This window comes from Copadichromis virginalis, linkage group LG15 (assembly GCF_057382275.1).
Source record: "Copadichromis virginalis isolate Kocher_CV1m ecotype Utaka linkage group LG15, C_Virginalis_male_GT1.1, whole genome shotgun sequence".
In the NCBI taxonomy this organism is placed as follows: Eukaryota; Metazoa; Chordata; class Actinopteri; order Cichliformes; family Cichlidae; genus Copadichromis; species Copadichromis virginalis.
This window is the reverse complement of record NC_140632.1, coordinates 2,459,993-2,475,384: the sequence shown is the minus strand read 5'-3', so window position 1 is coordinate 2,475,384 and position 15,392 is coordinate 2,459,993. Positions and strand designations below refer to the sequence as shown.

Sequence of the window (15,392 nt, the reverse complement as noted above, 5' to 3'; positions counted from 1 at the left end):
CTTATTGTACAAAATGTGCTCAGCAGTAGGTAAAAAGTAGGGCAGCTGTAGATACTTTTTTCAGTACAAAGCCAGGTTGCGTCATCATTACAGTTTGAAAACCATCTGCAACTTCTTTTAATCAGGGAAACAAGACATTTCATCAAACGTTCTCTATCACCGCATCTGCCTTGCAATGAAAGTTTAATGTTATTGTTACATTAGATTATCATCTCTTAAGCTTATCAACGCTTTTCCCTCCCGCGCCAGGCCGGCAGTTGACGATCTTCAACACCCAGGCCACTATCTCTATCGGTGGAAACGACCGGAAGCGGCCCTACCAGGGCCAGCTCTCCGGCCTCTACTACAATGGCCTCAAAGTCCTCAACATGGCCGCCGAGGGCCACATTAACATCAAGGTGAACGGCAGCGTGCGGCTGGTGGGCGACGTCCCCACTAGCCGGGGCGCGGCGCGCACCACCACCTCGGTACCGCCAGAGATGTCCACCACCTTTATAGAGACTACCACCACCTTGTCTACCACAACCACCCGCAAACAGCGCTCACCACCCACTATCCAGGTAAGGGAGAGGGTGTATGTGGTGATGTTTCCAGCAGAACTGTTTGTTACCTGTAGACATTCTAGTGATTTATGGAAATTTGAAAAAGCTGCGTAGAGATCTTCAAGAACTCTGCACATGGTTAGAGTTTTCCCATTCCCATGCTGTCACTGGTGTTGTCCTGTCAAAGGAGCTGGTGTTGCACAAGGTTGCTCAAGGCTTCTCACAAAGAACCCGTCAAGACATCTTTTTGTGCCAGTGATGACTTAAAGGGTGTATTTCAGCCTAAACTATGATCTTCTATCTAACCTAACCAAGTAGTTTTTGGTGCTTTCGACCAATAAATCTTGAAGCTGACCTTGAAGATCTTGGAAAGTCAACGTGACCCCGCTCTACCTCCCTGCAAAGTTCATTCAAAACTTTTTGAGCTATCGTCTTTACAGACAGACACGCACGCATGCTACCAAAGACCAAACTTCCTTGACAGAGGTACTGAATAAAAGAAATGACAAATGAATAAGGGAATGAAAACAAAGACCAAACCTGAACCACCTTATCTTGGATTTCAATCTCGAGATTAACTCCAGTTCTGGCCCTGCAATATCCAAATGTGGATTTTGTCCCTGTTATAAAAAATGACTCTTCTAGCATCTAGTACTTAACAATCAATCAATCAATCAATCAATCTTTATTTATAAAGCACTTTTCATACAGAAATGCTTTACATGGTTAAAAGCAGCCCTCCCCATCCCGCCCTCCAATTCACTCCCCACACTCTCATTAACATAAGCCGTCATGGATACATACACACAAATTCTCTCTCGAAAAATGATTTAAGTCACTCTTAAAATAATATTTTGTTCAAGTCAGCTAATGCAGTACATGCAATAATCGTGCACCGCTGTAATTAGAGAGCTTTAAAGGTTCTGGAGTTGATTACCTAGCCAAATAAGGTTCAAGTCTTATTGCTACATAAGCTGAGCAAACAGTCTTTAGAGTGGCCTCTCCGGACATGAGAGTGGTGTTGATTTTCTCATTTAACTGTCAGCAAGAAAGTGACAAAGCCTACTGTGTTTCCCACCGTGTCAAACTAATGCTAGGAATCTTACACCGTTGGACACATGTGGCACAGGTGTCTGTGGGTTCAGTGTTTCCGATATGACCAGAGCTAAAAATGTGACAAAAAATGTCCCTTTTCTGCACTTAACAGCGTTTCTGTGTCTTCTTTGTGACTTTGCATGGATGGATTGTAGGTTTGTTTCTCTCCTCGATCAGTCAAGGTCAGGATACTGTATCTCTCATCCTCTGAAGGATTGAATGCCGCTGTTCACTGAGGCGTGCAAAGCCGGCCTCGCCGCCGCTCCCTTTCTCTACCTGTCTCTCCCTTTTCTCCTTTTTCCGTCTCTCACTGTCACTCATCCTATTCCGGCCTGACGGAGGCCTTTCTCCCAATACGTCCTGACCAAGCCAATGATTGTCACTACTGTGCCAAGAAAGTAATCACCGAGCCAGTCCTTTGACGCGCACAGGACAAATTGAACCATTCATTGTCCACATTAAAGCAGTAAGTCTCCCTCGAGGGTGAGATGGAGTTGGGGTTGCTTGTTGTATGACAGACAGGGACCACTGTTATCAGCCTCTTCACCTCAACGACAGATAGCTTGCCTTGCAGCGATGATGGCCCTTCGAGTCGGTGCTGTCACTTGTACGTCTGTATCAGAGCGGTGTGGAGGAGGCCACTGCGAGGGAGTCCTGTGATTGGGACTGACATAGCCTTCATATGTGAGGTTTGAAGATCTGGAACAAAGGCAAAGCAGTACATACTCATTCTGGCTGTGTGGCATCGGTAATCTGCAATGATGCCCGAGCTGAGATACGTTACAGCACCGTGTCTGGCACCATCAACAAGGTCACATCAGATAAGAAGTAACGTGGCTTCGCTGGGAAAATGGCATTTTGTGTCACAGGCTATTAATATCAAAGGAAGTCAATAAAGTGTGTGTTTTGAAAGAGCTTTTATACAAAGCACTCTCCTTTTCAAGGTGAAATGATGAACCGATACCTCTTTAGTCAATAACCAGGATGCAGCTGTCGGATACCAGATGATGCACTTTGCTTCCTTAAGATTATAATATTTGTAGGGTTTTTTTAGGAGGTTTTTTGCCCTCACTAACTTTTCACTTTATTTTTGTATTCCTTCTGAGAGCACACCTTGTTCATTCGTCTTCCACAAGCTCCCAATGCAGGGCCTGCTTTGATTCATGCTGCCATGTCACAGAATTTCATTTGCCAAGGCCTTTAATTTTACAGTTCCCTAGTTGGTTGTCAAATACCGTAGTGTGAGAGGTAAGGAGAGGACCTGTACCAGTTTGGCAGATTTCTCCACCCCTCTGGGTAGTATAGGGGAGTTGAGGGATTTGAGCTATCAGTAGTGATGTACTGCAGTGCTGAAAGAAAGCTATAGGCAGCTGGACCAGAACATGTGTGCAGGAGCTTGAGAAGTGTGAAGGCTAAAATGTGTTTTCTTTTGTATCTGGTGTGTTCTCACACATCTGTGTTTTGTCCATTTTACCAACACTGCCTGTTTCTTTGTCTGAGGTGAGAAGGGCGAATCCCCCTGACAGCTCAGGATCAGCAGAACGAGCGACGGGGGTGGGACGCGGAGGGAACCAATCTCACGGTTAATTAATGATAGCTCCGCGGGGACATAACGACACGACGGACATGTTTCGCTCGCTCTCTGTCACTGTGTTATGTGATTTCACTTAATCTCAGCTCCAATTATGTTTACGCGTAATGTTCTCTGTTTTGGAAAATATATTGGGAATTTTACATTTTAACCTCCTAAGACCCGAACTCTTGCACGGCAGCATTTTTAATTTCTCTTTGATATTTGAGCATATTGGGGCCCGATGAATGTAAAAAGAAAGAATTACCAGATTATTTTTTTACCTTATTTTTGTTTTTATGAAAAATAAGAGCCACATATGAGGATATTTGTTTAAAATTTTGATAGAATAATAATAATGGATTAGATTTATATAGCGCTTTTCAAGGCACCCAAAGTGCTTTACAATACCACTATTCATTCACACACTGGTGGAGGCAAACTACGGTTGTAGCCACTCTGACCAACACTAATAGGCGGTAGGGTAAAGTGTCTTGCCCAAGGACACAACAACCAGGACAGAGAGCCCGGGGATTGACCCAGCGACCTTCCGGTTAGAGATAAGCTTCCCAACCCCCTGAGCCACGGTCGCCCCGTAGCATATAATGTCCTCATAAGTGGATATCAGGCCCATGTAGAGCAAAATTGAGTATTTTGGTCTAAATAACCCAAAATGTGATGTCCACATATGTGGACGCAGGTCCTAGGAGGTTAAATGAAAAGAAGGAAAGGTTTATCATTTAGCTTAAGTATTCATATAATTTACTGAGTAGCAGTTACATCTCCAGTACATAATAATGGTGGGACCATTTGACCGTAGAACTGAAGAAGCTTCTTGGATGAGAGGTGAAACATCTTCAAGCAACCTAAAGAAGTCCAGACGCTTTTCTTTCCAAGCTCCTTGGACCCTCCTGTCTCCTTCCAGCACATTGTGTACAACATAAAAATAGGAAATGAACATTCAGGTGGTGATGTCTATAGTTTTCTCTACAGCACCTTTATACATCACAATTTGTTCCTCGTTGCCTTGTTAGGAACGGTCTACGAATGCAAACATCAAATATTAACTACATAATGTCTTGTTTACACGATCCTGCTACACTGTTTACGTTAGGCAACAGTGTGCCCCTCCTACTGTTATCTTCAACTTGTCCTCTTAAAATAAAAAGTAGTAGCCTGCTGCGTGAAAGTCCGATACAAGGATGCTAGCTGGTTTCTCATTAATGAAGAACACCAGTTTTACACATGAGGTCACGGTTGCTGGAAGTTGTTAGGTACTGCTTCTACATCTGCAGCTCCAGATGGAGCGTCTCAAAATTGAAAACTTTGAGCGGCACTATCATCTGGGAGTGTGACTTCAGAATGAAGTGAGTTTAGCAGGCTTCCACGGCACGCTGCCAGTCTGTGCTTGAGTGTAGTGGCCCAAAGTTACATTAGCCACGACTTACATTAGCACCGTGTGTGTGCATCAGAGTTTTTTGAGTTTGGCTTCATGCTAGGTTTGGGGGAGAGTTGTATAGTGTTATGAGATACTGTGGACAGAACATATGAAGCTGGGCATAAGAATGATTCTCCATGATGCAAGTTCTTCATGGCCAGTTCTTTCTTAAAAGGGGTTAGACATCTCTCACTTACATTTGCTGGTAATCTAGAATATTCCCGATGCAGAATCGCAAAACAAACACACAGAGGCACAGTTTAAGGCTTTACCAAAGTCCTTCAGCTCTGCCGAATTTTGTTGGACCAAAGAATACATTTCACGCTTGCCGATTTAATGCGGATAGTCGTTTTGGGAATACTCATTAATGCAAGGTTCTCTATCATGGGAGATCAACTTCTCTCGTTCCCAATTAACTCACGCTGCCGGCGTGAGATGTTTGGGAACAATTAGGATGGGAGGCTGCAATCTACAGTACCATGAGGGAAAACGGCTGAGGGAGAGAGACTGAGAGTGATTTGCATTGTTGCCGTGTTCTAGAAATTGCTCCCGTCCATCATCTTCAACAGGCTCGATGCTCAGGAGACGAGAAAATGAGAGGTAAATTGTTTGTCGTTTAATTGGGCTTTTTTCTGCTGAGATGCAGCAGTTGTTGCTATATTGATGCGTTTAGATACGCACGCCACAATTATAGTGACGCTGCGTTGAATGACACAGATTCTGATGTTTTCTGATTCATTTTGGTGTTTTGGTGGAGCCTTAAACAGAAGACAGAAATCCATACAGCACAGGTCACGAGCCAGATCCACCTCACACTGTTGCTGGGTACAGTTTTGCTCGCTAAGCTCCATCGCAACATTTCCTCACCGCTCTCCTCAAATTGCTTCCATCTCTCTGTCGATAAACTACATCAGGGATGTTGCTGAACACCTGGGGTTATATGATAATCACTGATTTATTCTCTCTTCAAGCGGTGGGGAGGAAGACGCTGCGTGGCGTGCTGGTGTCTCCACATGGTAGCCCGCTAGATGATGTTTGATGAGCGTGTTCATCTGCTCATGTGTGAGAGCAGCGCAGGTGTGAGCACGAGCAGGCAGGCGCGCTCCACTTCTCCGGTCAGTCTCTGTGATCACCTTCCCACACTTGCCAGTAATTGTGTAAAGGTCAGACTAGTAGGCAGGTGTTCCTAGGATTTCTTTCTTTATTCCTTCTCTTCCTTTCCAATTTTTTTTCTTTGTCGGTATCTCTGGCTACTCTGCACAGCACCGCAGCTCACTGTGTATTCTTGGAGATGAATGCTGGAGGTCCGCTTGTTGCTCGGTGTAGGTCCAATTAGGAGACAGCAGACTGATGGGGATCATGCTGGCGCGTGTGGCTTCATTAAGGCAGGCACACACTGACACTTACACACAGACCCACACTCAGAGAGTTTGTACAAGGATCTCTTAATCTTTGTCTCTCACATTTCCAGCGTGCACAAGCAAATTAAGCTGCTGTAATTTGCATAAGTCTGTGCACACATATAAAAAACATCACTCAGGCCTGCTGTGGCCACATCCACTGTCAAAACACTGAAGCAAAGCTGTCAAAGATTTTTCATCACGTGCCACCAAATATGCCCCCCTACCACCAACATGACCACCTCATTTCAGCACTGTCATGGACTGTCTGTCTTTTCTGTCACCGGAATTTGTTTCCAACATGCGGCTGTAATTCCCTCGGTGCTTGTCACCTACATAAGACTGTTTCTATTAGATCTCTCTGTGTGAATATATTTGTTTTATGTCCACAGATCTTGTGTTTCTTTTTCTTTTGTCTCTTTGTGAGCAAGTGTGTGTGTATGTTTGCATTCAAGGTAGTTTGTCTCTCAGTGTGTGAGAACCAGCAGCTAGCTCCAGGGGTTTTGGACCATGGGAGGTTTTGTAATGGATGTCCCCCATGCCTCATAACACATCTTATCTGGATCCCCCGGGAGTGTGTGTGTGTGTGTGTGTGTGTGTGTGTGTGTGTGTGTGTGTGTGTGAACCTGTCTTGTCAGCCGCCACTGTCACAGCAGGGCACTCACACACCAAGAGGCAAACAAAAAAAAGAGACACATAGCAGCTACAAACACACACGTGTTGTGCAGTTTGTTTCTGCAGGACATCTAGCACATGCGCTGGCTGGTGTACGGGCTCACCGCATGCTGTGCTCCTCCGGAGATGGCTGACTGGTTAAAACATGATACACATGTCCAACTAAAAACGTTAACTTACAACTGAAGCAAGAATGTGACAAGAATGTGACAAGAATGTGACACCACCCAACTGAAACTGTTTCATGTTTATGAGGCCAAAGAAGCTTTCTTTTTACTGAGTGTGTGAATGTTAATGATCAAATACGCAAACCACTAGTCAACCATAGTGCTAATTTAAGCAGGCCATGATGTCAAGCTCAGCCACAGCTGCATAAGATCAACTGATCTTAGCTCAGCTGATAGCCGCCTGCACATCTGCACAATAAAACACTTGCGGCGTGTCTTATTTAAGCTGCTTTAGCCTGCCTATGTTGATATAATGCCATTGCTAACACATTGGGTTTGTACGGAAATAGATCCACAGTTTGAGACCAGAGAGGGGACACAGAACCCAGCTTTGGTTGGTTCATAAGCTAGCGTACTCCTGGTGCCAGTCCCAAACCTGGATAAATGGGAGGTTTTCATCACAAAGGGAATAGGGCGTAAAATTGGTGCCACATCAAACATGCAGATCTATCGGCTGTGGGGACAGTTTGGGAAATAAGGGAGAAGCTCAGAGGACCCAGCCTCCCAACCGCTGCTGCTCTTCTGTAAGTTGCTGTCCAGCCCACCTCCATGCCGGCTCCATTCATTCTGTTTCTGACTTAATCAGAGTCATATCTGTCATAACTGATTCGGGGTCCAACCACTCTACTCTTGCTTTCCTCACAGGCACGTGGGGACAGTCTTCTTTAGTCTATGTTTGTCCTGACAGATAACTTTAACCAATCGTTTTAGGCAAAGGATGATCGGTTACGGATGCCTGAGTCATCTTGAATAGTTATTCCAAGCATAACATCACAAATCCATATTCTCCTTCTTATTACAGTCATCTCTCCCAGCGTGCTTGAATGGTCACGATGGAGCACTCGATATTAAATCCTGCTTTTTAAACCCTTTTTTTAAAACTGCGAGGTTGCTGTGAGATCCCACGCTGCACTCTTTGTGGCTTTTAATTAACTTTTTCTCAGCACAACAGTTCTGGGAACAAAACTATTCTAAAAGTTTAACTTTATATTCATGAAGGTCCCACTTTCCTGTTAAAACGCCGCCTTCTGTCTTTACAATAAGAAAGGTCAAAGAGATATTTTATTAAACACAAAACAGACACTGGTTATTGCATGTATTTTTTTTTAAGTGTTACTATAGCAACACCATTTTTTTTCAGGTGCAGTTAAGGCTTAAGTTACAGGCGTATTCACAGGCCTGGTAACTTTATTCCCAGGAATAAAGGATCTACACACACTGCTGCAGTGTGACTACATTTGCAGCCAGCCTGTGATACGCTCTGGAGTTTATGTCTGCGAACGACGGAGAGAGAGACTAGATGTATATACGCAGCACTGCTGTATCTGTGCGTGCAGATACCACCGTGTGTCTGTGAGCGGCAGTAGGATTTAATTAAATATGTATCACACAGACAAAGCCTTTGATGTTGCGGAGCAATAATGTGTTCTGTTTCATTGCTCAGCTGAGCTGTTAGCAAAGCCCAGCGATATTTCTCCTCTGTGACCACCGAGAGTCTGTGCAAAGTCCAACCAAACCTGTTGCTTTTAATAGTAGCGAGTCGGGGATAATTATAAGGACGGGTAGTCATCCTTACGTGTGTGCGAGCATGTATACGACACTGTGAGAGGGCTCCGACGTACAGAATATTTGGAGTAATTTCTCTGTTGGTTAGTGATTATGTTTCAACTTTCATCTTCAAAAACGGGGCAAAATCAAACGCTTAATTTGGTTTGTGCTCATTAAGTACTGAAACCAAAAGGGATCGCGGGCTAATACGGGACGTCATAAACTGCCGGCAACAGCCATTACATGATGCCTCCATTGATTTACAGCTGTGAAGTCATAAAAGCCTCTGACTTTGAAAAGTACTGTAATGAAATGAAAGAGGAGACCAAAATGTAGTCGACAAGACGAAAGAGCAAAGTCCCGCACCAGCTGCTCCACACCTTCTCAGCTGAAGGCGTCGTCCTACTTATTGAGTGTTTTCTTCCAGCTGATGAGGTCAGCTGAGTTTTTCTTATAAAGCTGAAAATACAAGCCTACCAAGCTTTAGCCAGTCATGCTTTGGGATGATATGAGACTCGTGAGACACCAGTACAGCTATAATGTTATAGAGGTCTTAAGCTGTTAAACTCACTGGTGTTTTGCACAGGATGAAACGGAAGTTGCAGATCACTGTGAAAAGCCTGGATTAAGAAGACTCATCCAGAATTAAATTTCTCAGTAATGTGATTAGATTTACTGCGAGCCTCGTTAAAATATGTATATTCATGATTTAATAAGACGGAGCCCAAGAGGACATCAAGACCGCATCTGTCACAGTACGGCTGTGTGCAGGCAAGAGTAGGACCCAAACGCAAACTCACAGAGTCAAAAGTTAAACTCAAAAAACACAGCTTTATTGCTGGCGTGGAGTGGGACACGAAAAACAATACAAAATAAACTAAACTGGGAAAAACTAAAGCACAAGGAGCCACAGGGAAAAATCACACAGCTATGATGGAGGACGCAACACTGACAAAGAGAAACATGGGGCTTAAATACACTGAGGGATAACGAGGGGGAATGAGCCACAGGAGGAGAGCACAGCTGAGAGTAATTAAGCAGGACGAGGCAAGGGAAGCAAAACTAGAAACATTAACATAGAACAGACTGTGAAAGTAAAACAGGAAACACACTGACGGAACTCAAGACGTGGACTTAACAGACTGGGGGAGACAGAACATAGGGATCTGAAACATGGAACAGAAAGGCACAGTAGATCAACATGAACATAACAACGCCACAGGGGAAGAGTAAAACTGAACACGATGAACACAGAAACACCAGACCTCTTCACAATAAAACAGGAAACATAATGAGACGTAGACATGACAACCCAAACTTCACAATGTAAGACACAGACATGAAACACATGAAAAGCAGGGGAGATTTACCATAGTTGGAAACACGAGGGGGAAATAATAAGAACTAGAAACACTTAAGCATGATAACAAATGAACTTAGGAACCTGAAGGGCTTACATAAACTAAAACATCAAAATGAACTAAAACTCAAAACACTGGGTCATAAGACCCAGGATCGTGACAGCATCAATACACAATGAAGGCAGAGACGTTAGAAGGATATTCTGCACAGCAGCAAGTGTTAAACTTAAAAATGCATGTGCGGAGAATAAAATTAGGCAAAAGAATGAAGCAACGCGCTTCCATTAAAAATGGCGAACATTTGGCGGCACTTGAAATTCCGACAGTGAACACAGAACTCGAGACAAGAACAGATGTTTGCTCCTCTTTTAAATGATCTCGCTGCAGAGCTGTCGTAATCACGTCATCCTGGATTCAAGCCCGGTGTGATTAATGTGGACTTAAAATGTACTAAATTAATTGATTGGCAACAAGTGCGATAACCAGTTTGGTAGCTGGAAAATGAAAAATGCAAAGTGGAGACTTTGTGTTGTGTTTCGGGGGTTTAACAGTAAATTTGCTGTTTTTGAGTTAATGATCAGAAAGAAATAAGAAGAGTGCTGCAACAGTCTTGATAAAACACAAGCAGCTGTTCCTCGAGGACATGGCCCGAGTTGTCATCGCAGAGCAGAGAACTCCGGTTGATCCATGTTTTAATAAACAGGCTTTTATTTTAAAATGAACCTCAGTACTTTCATTATTAACAAGCAGAGAGTCTTCTTTTTTCATTCATAAGCAGAAATAAATAAGTCAGCTTGGGTTCTGGGAAATGATGAATGCTGATGATGATGTGATGAGCATTGTTAGCAATTTTCTGGTATTTTATAAACCAGGCAGTCAACAAGTGGTCGTGGAATAACCGTCCAGATTTATAAAAACCTCAAGTAAAAACTCGTCAAGGAAATTTACTGCCTGGATGAGGTGAGCCTGAACCCTCCGTTAGCTACGCAGTAAAAGGCCTAGGCTGCTGGAGTTTCCCATGATGCACAGTGTTTCTCCTTCACTCTCTGTGTGCTTACACGTGCATTTAATCATTAGTTATTATTCACCTCTGGCTCTCTCCCACAGAGCGCCTCTTGTCCTGTCTCCCTCGCCCCTACGGGTCGCAGCAGATGGCTGCTCCTCCCCAGCCTGGTTCTGCTGCAAGTTTCTTCCTGTTAGAAGGGAGTTTTTCCTTCCCACTGTCACCGAGTATTTGCTCATAGGGGGTCTTCTCATAGTTGGGATGTTCCTCTGTATCATTGCAACATAAAGCACGTTGAGGCAGCTGCTGTTGTGATTTGGTGCTGTATAAATAAAATTGCTGAAATATTAAATTCAAGTCAACAGTGAGTGTCAGGGAATAACTGAGGGCTTAAATTAATTAAGTGATCTTGTTTTAACTGTGCATTATGCAACACAACCTGGTTTGAAGTTAGTTCTGTTGAGCGGTCCCAGTGTCTCGTGAACCTCGATAAAATGAAGCCTTTCCCATTTCTGTCCTGACTCCACTCACACACATGCACACACTCTCATCTTCTCCCAGCTTTTTTCTTCGGTCACAGCTTTCAGCGAAGCTCGACACCACATCCACACGAATTCCTCACTTCCACTTTGAACTAAGAACCACAATTGGTAACACAAACCGTAACTCTGACCCAAAATCGCTGCTACAATTTCACCTGAGGACGGCAGGGACTTGCATAGAGAGGAGAAATTTCTCCACGCATCCTGCCCGCTCACCTCAGATCTTCTGCCCCTTCCTCTCTCGTGCCCACCCTCTGCCTTCCGGCGGCTTTGTTTCCGCATTTGTCTGCATACATGCATGCGGGCGAGCGTGTTTGTCACAGGGCTTCCCTGATGACCTTGCGCGCTGCACCAGGGGGGTGATTAAGGATCGGGGCCAAAGACCATTTCCTTTTCATGGGAAGATGAATGACCCTGTTTGAAAGTGGCTGCCTATGGCCTCAGGGCAATTAGAGTTTGCTGTGAGCCAGCAACGCTCACTGCTCTGTGTACAAAGGCAGGTCCTTGAGAAAAAGAGAAATACTCGGCACATAACCCATTCTGCTGAAACCAGCCCGCCGCAGTAACGGGGAACAAATTAAATGAATTTTCTTTCCTTTTTTCCCTCTACCTTTCCAGCTGTTCCCCACCTCTGCTCTCCTCTTGCCTCCTATCCATTTCTCCATACACTTGGGAAGAAGAAAAAATGTGCTGACTGTAGGGGGGCACTAAGAAAGGCCCACCAAGGGTGCTCATTTGAAATATCAATATTAGATCTAGCAAACCATTTAGCATGTGACTTCTGTTCTCAGAGCTCATTTCACTGACGTTTGTAAACTATATTTTAGTGCTATTTGTTTTTGCTTTCCTTCTCCAGCAGTTTGATTACTAATGAAGACAAACTGATGGAATATCAGACCAGGTTCACCGCTGTGTGATATTTATAACATGCTTCTGTGCTGTGCTTTTTTTTCCTGGATAAAGCATCTTATCTGTCACAGAGCAGAAGCAAAAAGAGTTGTGGCAGACTATTGATAGGGATATGGCCTGGTGCCATTGATTCCCACTTGTAATACAAGCCTCTCCCTTGTCAGCCTGTCAAAGCCTAGATCGGACATGATAACGCACACATCGGGCAGCCATCAATAGGCGAAGCTTCCACCGTCGAGATGACTATCTTGTTTTGGTACGAGGGCGATGGGAACCAGTGAGATAGAAGAGATAGCAGTTTGTGCGACCTGTGATTTCTGCCACTTTCTGAGCCACTTCTCTCATATATATATATATATATCTCTCTATATATATCTATATAGATATAGATATATATATCTATATAGATATAGATATGAGAGAAGTGGCTCAGAAAGTGGCAGAAAGTGCTTTCGGTTCGGTACGCATATGTATGAACAATACAAAATTTTTAATTTATTTTATCAACTTTCCTTCTGACGATGCTGTCTGTGTTGAGCGCTCAGTGGATCTGCACTCGACAGTGCAGCCTAGGCGGAGTAGTCGAACGCAGATTCACTGAGCGCAGGGCAAGCTAGCGAGACAGAAGTTAAGCTCTCCTTACAACATGGACCTCCCCCACCCTCATTCAGATCTGGCGTTTGGAACTATTTTGGTTTTCATGTGACGTATGACCCTGAAGGTAAGCGAGTCATGGACTAAAGTAAAACAGTATGTTGGATGTGCCATGCAATGCTCAATTACATGGGTGGGAGCTAGTGTGTTAGCGCAGTTAGCTCGTTAACGTGTTGACGCCGTCCAGCCCCATGCACGGGGCGATCCGCGGTAGGTCGTTAACGGAGATTTGCCGCGTTATGGCGTTAACGTCATTTCAGATTAACGCTGACAGCACTAGTGGGAACACAACGAATATGACTGCACATTTACAACGACATCATCCTAGTGCAAAGACAAGTGGAAGCAGACAAAAACAACAAGCACACATGCTACAAACTACCCGAGTCATTTAGACAGCCGTTAGCACAGGATTCTCCTTATGGGGACCTGATATGTTTAATATGCTGCTGAGAATATAGCCCAGAAGAAGCGTATAGTATAGCTTTTATTTTGAAAGAGCCATTTCTCTGTAATAAACTCTCTTTTCCAAAGATGAGGGATTCCTCGATCAGATAGATTAATTTTTTTTATTACTTTGTTGTTTCAGCAACATTCAATTTAAAAACTGTAGTTTTGAGTTAAAATATATATTTATAATTTTAATAAATGACAAATTAAAAAGGCATGAACATTTTTTTTTTGTATCGAAAAAATATCGAACCGTGAATTTTGTGTATCGTTGCACCCCTAATGTATATGTATGTATCCAAGCTGACCATGGGGGGAAAAGAAACTGCTTTGAATTGTGTCTTTGATTTGCCCTTGCCTTTTTTGCGTCATCCCTTTGATCTCTGAACGTGCAGCCACATTGGGTATCTGTTGCTACTGGCTGCCAGGATGAGGCGCTCAAGGAAAATTGATTTGTTTGGGGTTTATTCCCATTAGTACAAAGAAAATCAACTTTAGCCACCGGGCACGGCGGCATTGTAAATAAACCAAACTGGGTTTGATAGCAGCGTTGTAATGTGGCTCTATAATGTGGTGTCTCTTCTCTAATTCTCAAAAGGCTTCGTTTCTCAGTGTTTCCTTCAGCCTCTGGGCCCGAGCTGTGTGAAGGTCATTTGTTATGATAAGACTATGTTGTGTTCAGGAGCAAGCCTCCCGCACCCCTCCCCTCACGCTTTGTCTCGCGTACTGTACTTAAGCATGTGGATCCAGCGCCTCTCCGAGACGCAGCACTGCTCGTGCTCATATTTCACGTTGTGTTTGTAACCCGGGGCCGTGGCTGAGCTTTAGCCTTTACTCTGATATTACTGACCCAGGGGAAAACTATAGACAGCAGTCCCAGTACATTGTGTCTTCCTTTTCCCTCGCTGAGCGCGAACCATTGCTTTGATGTGACCGTTCAAATCACTGTCATGCTCAGCAGAATATTCAACCGTAGCTTCGGCCGCAGATGCAGCAGCTGCTCTTGTTACCATCCATGTATTTGACGAGTTTTTTTCCCCCAAGTTGAATCATTCACTGCTTAATTAGCGCGACCCCTCAGACGTTGGCTGTCAGCGCACGAAACTTTAGAAATAGTTGGTTATTATCTCACTGTGTGGCATTTTTCCCAGAATGAAGCACAGCATTGTTGAGCCTGTTTAACATCAGCGCTGTGCTGATGTTTCATGTTCTGCTTCCCTCTTTATCTGTGCCGCATAGACAGATTCAGGCGCACGATGTTTCGTTCACCATCAAGGTCCATAGTCGGAGAACTGACTCGCGGCAGGGCTGTAAATGGCGAGTAGTGGGTTTAAGCTCGCCGCTGAACTGAGTTCACTCATATTTATTATCTGGCACAGGTGTGAAGAGATGGTGAGAATGCACTTTGGTTCCTGCCGGCACTTTATTAGACAGAACGATTCAGCGGTTATGCACAGTGGTAAAAATAATTTGATCCCTGCATCCTTTTATTTATGCAGTTGCACACTTTATTTCTCAACAACAACGACTGGACTCTAGGAGAAAGAAAAGCTGAGCTTTTTTTCTGTATTGAAAAGTGGATTTGATTTGACTCTGGAAGAAATCTGTCAGACACCAGCCGCATTTATCTACTTGATGTATCAGAGCCTGGCAGCCAGCAGCGCTACTGCTGCTATTATTTAAGAATTTAAGAATTCTATCTTAAAACAATAATCTCGTGTCCATATGTCCTGACATGCCAGTTCTTTCAATACGTTGCTCTTCTTTATACTGGGCCTGTAGACACCCCTGCCTAATGTGGCTCCAGTCTGAACCGCTATGCTCTGCCACTCGCACTCATGAAAAGCACAGAATATAGCAGACACCAATGACGTTGATTAACCCTTTAAGACCAACCATAGAACCAAGTCCGCCAGAGCTTATATTATATTTTTACATGTTGTAGTGCCATTTTTGGGAGCATTTCAAGTTGCTATAC

General features: G+C 43.9%; 1 protein-coding gene across 2 annotated transcripts in view; it reads left to right on the top strand.

Annotated features, from left to right (window-relative positions):
* nrxn3b (neurexin 3b) overlaps positions 1 to 15,392 on the top strand; it is a 318,352-nt gene that overhangs the window by 282,188 nt on the left and 20,772 nt on the right. For both annotated transcript variants that reach the window (XM_085431332.1, XM_085431331.1), the window contains one exon: positions 250 to 560. In XM_085431332.1, coding sequence (XP_085287458.1) covers positions 250 to 560 — 311 coding nt within the window. The remainder of the gene's footprint in view (positions 1 to 249; positions 561 to 15,392) is intronic.